Source organism: Triticum dicoccoides, chromosome 7B, assembly GCF_002162155.2.
Source record: "Triticum dicoccoides isolate Atlit2015 ecotype Zavitan chromosome 7B, WEW_v2.0, whole genome shotgun sequence".
Lineage (NCBI taxonomy): Eukaryota > Viridiplantae > Streptophyta > Magnoliopsida > Poales > Poaceae > Triticum > Triticum dicoccoides.
The window spans coordinates 517,106,726-517,113,602 of NC_041393.1; the positions used below are offsets into that span (position 1 = coordinate 517,106,726).

Here is a 6,877-nt window from a genome sequence, read left to right on the forward strand (position 1 = left end):
TGAAAGTCAGGGAAAGGTTGGTTAGAAAGAAAGAATTCTAGTCAGCGTGTAATCGCGTGTAACTCTCAGTATGTTTTAGTTATTGCCTCACATACTGGAATGGACCTTTTGACAATGCGTATCCTCCCCCGTGGGTCCCACCCGCAGCCGCAGGAAGGATTGAGGCGACCAACGGAAGGACGACCGGGCAAGGCAAGGTAGAGTGCTCCGGGCCACCAAACCGCCCGAAAAAACTGATTTAAAAACACAACTAGACGGCCCCTCGCCATTTTCATATGCTTGCTGTCCACGTCGGCTGAGCAAGCGGAGAGGAGAGGCGCCCGTCGATGATGGATTGGACGTAGACGCGGAGCACTTCACCTCGCGCCATTGGCTCCCCGGGACCGCCACAAAGTCAGCCCGCACATGGCGACGACTAAGGGATCCAGTGCCGATCGAGCAGCTAGCTGTGGTTATCCCAGTGGCGGATTGCAAGTTGAAACATGCGTGCGCATAGTTGTTTTTGCAGCAGGGCGGCCGGCCGGCCGGCGATGGCTCGCGCATGGCGACGTGGCGCGCGTGAACTCGTGGGCGCGCGCGCGCGCTGGGGTTTATTTTGCGGGGCCGGGATGCCATTGTGACGGACGTGCGCGCAGCGAGGGGCGCGCAGAGGGTACGACGTTTCGTACGGCGGGGTCGGTCAAGCACACGATCGGGGACCGAGGGCTGGCGCAGCGAAGGATGACGGCTTGACTTGACGGCGGAAGAGACGAGGGAGGAATTTCGGAGGACGGACGTTGTACGAGCTAGCGCATGCATGCATGGCGAGATTTGAACACGTTTTTTCGCTTGCATTGCCTGCGACGGCATTCCGCTTCCTAGCTAGCACTACTATTTAATTATGCCTTGATCGATAGTGTCGAAACTTGGACAAGATAGGGGTGTTTGATTAGGTTAGGTGAATTTATGGCCCAATTGTATCTAAGATACCAGCTACTCTTGACACGGTATCTTCTTTTAAAACGACACATTTGTCGTACGCACCACGGATGGCTAAACCTTCGAAAGAACCACGTACCTACGAGCGGGTTAAAAGTTAAAACGTGCCATACACACCGTGCGTCAACGTCATAGATGAGTGTGGTTTTGATCGATTTTTTACCACCAAAAGCCAGGGCCCTTTTGGGTACCTTCGGGGCTGCTTCAATCTGTACGCGCGTACCCTACAGGCGGCCGGCTTCGTCGCCAGGGAGACCATCAGCAGGTAGAAAGCGCAACGTAGGACGTCTCTCTCACGGCCGCCGCCATGGCGCGCATTTCTCTTCCCCCCATCATCATCTGATATTGTAAATGATTCTATCAGCGACAGGGTTGTTGTAAACTTGTACTAGTAATTGTTTCTGAGCTATAGGCGTCTCTTTCTCCCGGTTTGACAATGCGGGGGCAGCAGGGGACGTAGGGCGTGACCCGATTCGGCTAGGCGAGCACACAATCGAAGCCGTGCAAGAAAGCGTTGTGCGCAGCAGGGATAGATAGACAGGGAGGGAGGGAGGGGGGAAGCCGGGTCGCGATGGGGTTAGCACGTTGCAATTAATAAAAATAATAATCGCTTTTGAAGGTTCCGGGAAGATACTAGTAGGCGCTTTCTATTTTGAAAAAGCGGTGCCATTGAAATGAATGATCTCTTGCCCGGAGGTTGAGGTGGCCTTTCCGGTTTGGGTTAAGCTCCAAAAGGGATCCGCGAGGTTTCGCACGCAGAATCAGAATGCGACCGGGGGTAGCATCCACAATAGAACTTGCTCGAGAACGTACCTGGGAAGGGAGGGGACCAAGCATTCGGGCCCCGGTGACTTTTGCCAACTGCTGCATATTTTCTTTTGGGGGAAAAAGTATACTATGTGACGCCTGCAGTTTTTTCTTTTCTTCCTGCGGGTGTTTTTTCTTCCTGCAGTTTCTTGCGGGTGTGCTTACAAAAGGCTTTCACCTGCTACCTGACATTTAGGCAGCGCACCACGACAATTCTTTAAGTGTAACATGACAATTTCTATCTTATAGCATGACAATTCTCTATGTTGTGAAATGGTAATTTTCTGGACATGTGCAGTTTTCTATTTTGCACCACGGCAATCCTCTTATTTCTAGCATGACAATTCCCCTAAACATATGGGATGGCAATTTTTCTCTGCTCAACATTTGTCATGACCTAATACCTATAGCCTGGCAATTCTCTTCGTACACAGTATGGCAAAACCTGAACCTAGGGCAACAGTATGGCAAAACCTGAACATATGGCAAGTTTCTCTGGTTGTAGAATGGCGATTCTCTTTGTGAAAAAGGAAGGGATGGGTGTGTGGTCCTTGAAGGACGCAATGCACCGTTCACTCGATGGAACTACCCAGCGCGAACAGCATTGTTCTCTCATGGGAGCCTCAAGCACAGCCGTAGGTTCTTGGGTAAAGCCAAGAGCAAGTCTAATTTGTCTCCAAAATTTAACTCAAAAAAGTTTCTGGGTATTGAAAGAGTGGTAACTAACCCATGACATGAACTTTACTCCCAATAAAACTTTTTCCCTCTAAAAAACACTTCTTTGTTAAATTTCGTCCTTTTGCATATATAACTCTCATATCAACAACATATTTACTCAACTGTTGACATTACTACTGCAAACATTTCAACAACTTTTTTTACTCAAATTCAACCACATTGTGCATTTTTTTTACAAAAGAACAAAACATAGAGCATCCAAAAGCATCAACATGTATAGTGCATAGTTCATCATCACACTGCACCTTCACGTAGCGACCATTTTACATAACTAGAGAAAGGTGTTTAGTCACGACTAAATTCTGAGGTTGCATATCAAAGTTTCAGACTTCCAGTCAACTACTACAGGTGTAGCAAGCATAGAAACTCAACTGGAAATAAGGTTCCCTTAGACTACCAGTGAATGGATAGCTTGGAGCTGTCAACTGTCCGACAAGAATATCATGGAATACAGACACCTTGCAATGGCAGAGAACAGATAGCTGAGAACGAAGCTTATTAGCCTTGGCGTTGCAATTTTTGTATGGGCAGATATCTTTGGGATATGTGAGTAAAGCAAATGATTGCACACAAAGATAATATACATCTAATGCACACATGCAAAGCAAATGATACTAGCAGAAATCATGAAGTCGATACTGGTCAACCCCCGTATCCTTGGAGATGCAGAATTGAAGATCAAGGGGTCCCAAGACTTGGCCTGGACCCCCAATGGGGCTTATTTCACTTTCTAATTCCATTTTAGTTCGATTCCTGAGAAATAAATATTCAAACTGCAAATACGGTTTAGGGCGACATCTCAATGGCGGTAAGCTGAGAAGAACAGACAAACGACCAGACCTTGCCTTTCCTAAGAAATGCTTAATGCTATCATGTGCAGGCTTCTATATAATTTGTTGAGCTTATCCTGACATATCCAAAACGTTCTGCTGCGTGAAGAAAACTGGTTTCATTTTTGGGTTCTAGTTCATACAGAACAAAAGCAATTGTAGAAAACTATTCTACTAGGGTAAGTTATAAAAACACTTTTCTACTTTTGATACATTATCTCCGGCACAACCCAGCCTCCATTGAGTTGACAAATGGGAGATAAAACTTTATAAAATTATGTTGACAGAATAATAGAGGGACAGAAATATAAGAAACCTCTACAAGACCAAGTGTTACACAACTCTGCTTAATATCAAGTCCTAAATGTCTTTAGCATGATGACACTTAATGTAGTTTGAGGTCAACCAATATTACAGTATAACCTCGCTGCCACCACCTTTTTTATTAAGTTTTATTTAAATAAGGGCTTCTCTTTCAAAGAGTCATTTTCCACACTTTTCAAAGTATGATGTAGATGAAGATAAGCAAAAGTACATAATCCATGTCATCCATGGCACAGTTGCGAATTGTGGTACAAGCAAGGATGGTCTGTCAAGATACCCATAGGACATTAAGCCTTTCCAGCTGAAGTTTCATTCTGAATCCGTGCCGTTTGAAATATCAAACCATAACTTTTGATAGTTCAGTTCATGTTTTACGAGAAATACTTGCTCCAATTCACGACTGGCATAAATATCAAAAGTATGCATTAACAGATAATGGAGTAACAAAAGAAGACCCGGTACTGGTTGTCACTTGTCAAGTCTTAAGCCAACAAATGTTCCATTTCGTGGCAGCATAGTTTTTCATATTTTGGTTGGGGTGGAAGTTGGCACTGAATTAAAACATCCAACATCCACCTAGAAGGAAAAAAGGAACATCCCCTTCCATGAAGAACTAAGAGTTGTCTCCTAAGATTCTTCCTATTTGCTTACACAGCTCATAGGGTCACAAGAACCAAGCATCTCATAGTAAAAAGCTCATCCACAGGTTTACAAAGAAAGACATAAGGTCCATGGTAGCTCAAATGAGAGGTTGATAACTAAGGTAGCTTGAACATGGATCTTGTACAATTGACTCCAAATTGTCATTCACTGTTTCAGCTAGTCAAGCCAACTAATAATGTGTGAAGCATGCATGAAAATTAAGTCATTCAAATTAACAGAAGTGGCAGCAAACTTATATTTAGAATTCTATCAAGAATAGGGATCACATACATCATAAGTAGCTAACCACATGGAAGAAACACCAGATAAACCATTCCTAGTGTAGATGAGAGATACACACTAAAGGATCAACAATCATGGACTGTCATTGTATGCTAGTAAGAGAATTCATACCAGTGTTCTGTAGACCACCAATTGGCATGCAGTGAAATGGGACAGGCCTGAGTCCAGACTTCTGAACCCTTCCATTATAATAGACAAACAAATTATGTGAATACTACATAACCGACCACCATTAAACAATCCAAAACAGAAAGGTATTGAACCTATGTCTTATTATTGCACAAAGTATCCATTAATTACATTGGTAAGGATCTATATCAATAGATAGACTCGCTACATATCATCCATAAACACTTGAATTGCTTTACAGTCCAACAATAACACAAGAAGCGAAAATAGATAGACTCGCTGCATATCATCCATAAACACTTGAATTGCTTTACAGTCCAACAATTACACAAGAAGCGAAATCAACAGAAGCTAAAACCAGTTAGCAGTGCCACCCACAAATAACATCCAGAACCAATGTGAGGTGTTGTAAATCTGGGCCAGAAAAGGCTTCACTAAATGCACAACAATAGAGTTCTGAAAGTGGATCACAATACCTGTACATCATATGTGAGCAACTAGGACAAACACCTTGGCCATAAGCAGACTAACACAATATATAACATACAGTATGAAAGTTGTGACCTGAGCAAATTTTAGTTGAAGTTTACAGTCCCAACTAAATTGAGCAATGCAGATAATATAGGATTCGACCATGGGACATGGCGTATAATGATTTTGACTATTATAGGGGGCTTCAGCTGCAGTACTGCAGCTGTTTGTGAAGCTGCACTGAACACTTGGCAAGACAAATTTTCAATCCATTTAAGATATGTACCATTAGGCATTTGGTATGTTGTTATTGGACAGACTTCTAAAGTAACTGCAAAGTGCAAACATTACACAATAGCTCTGTAACTGATTATCAGTACAAATACTCAAATAAGGTATGCACCTGGCATGACTACCACATCCTAGACCTCAAAAACAACACCATATGATCGGAAGAGCAGCAATCCCACAAGTGTATACTAACGACGATTCACCGATCCATCCCAGCACAATTCACATGCCGAAGAGGGCTCACTGCCTAGAAGTCCATCTGCAGCCATTTCTTGTAGTAGACACAAGTGGTTGGCGAGATGACCCCATCCGGCGAGCACTCGTCGATCCTGGGACAAACCCCACATGGAATCCCTTCTATCATGCCGCCCTGCGGCGCACCACCCCGCCGGTAGCACACCCTCCCGGCTCTGACCGCGCTAAACTCTCCCTCCCCGGTGCTCCTGCACTCCTCCAGCACCCTGTCTAGCGCCATGGTCTGCAGGATGTCCCTGATCTGATCGATAGCGTACCCTGCCCTGGGGTCTTCCCTCTCGACGCCCTTGTGGACCATGTCCGGGGTGGCAGCGCCGAGCCTGTCAATCTGGTCGAGGCACCTGCGGCGCACGGCCGCCACGGCGTCGGTATCGAGCTGGCCGTTGTGATACCAGGTTCCGCCGGTGATCTCGGGGGAGGGCTCGATGCGGGCGTCCATGAAGACCTTCTTCCCGCGGTGGCGGACATCGGTGACCTCCTTGAGGATACCCCGCTGGACGAGGGCGCGGGTGAGCTTGGTGAGAGTCGGGGCGGCGAGCTTCATCGCGTAGCGGATGTCCTGGCTCCACATTCCCTTGTTGCCCGCCTCGTAGATGCGCTTGTAGACCTCCCGCTCCGGCCCCGGGAGGTTGTTGAGGATGGAGGCAGGCAGGATCTCCGGGGCGGAGGCGGGAGCGGGGGCAGGGGCGGGGGCGGAGGTGGATTTGGAGGCCGGAGAAATGACGGGCTTGGCATCCGGTTGGGCTGGCATGCCCGAGGACGGTTCCAGCGGGCGCTTCCGCGGCGGCATGGCGGGGCGACGAGGAGCAGGCGGCGCGGCGGCGGCGGCGGTTGGGTTTGGAGGAGATGAAATCGTGGGGATTTGGCTGGGTCGCCGTGGGGATCCCACGGTTCCTTCACTTCATCTGGGCCTTCTTAGCTAAAGATAGAGGCCGAGTGGAAAGACTAGTGTGGGCCGGGCGTGCTTGCGAAAAGAGCATTCTCCAAATTTCATACTTCCTCCGTCCCAAGAATTTTGTCTTACATTTGCTCTCCATCCGTCTCAAAATATAAAAACGTTTTTAACATTATGCTAGTGTAAAAAATATTCTTATATTTTGAAATGGAGG

The 6,877-nt window shown here is 46.5% G+C and overlaps 1 protein-coding gene across 1 annotated transcript; it reads right to left on the reverse strand.

The window, feature by feature from the left end:
• Positions 1-5,474: 5,474 nt before the first annotated feature.
• Positions 5,475-6,671, reverse strand: LOC119341854 (DNA-directed RNA polymerase III subunit RPC6-like). The gene has a single exon (XM_037613703.1). The coding sequence runs from the start codon at positions 6,556-6,558 to the stop codon at positions 5,761-5,763; it is 798 nt and encodes a 265-aa protein (XP_037469600.1). The 5' UTR covers positions 6,559-6,671; the 3' UTR covers positions 5,475-5,760.
• Positions 6,672-6,877: the final 206 nt, after the last annotated feature.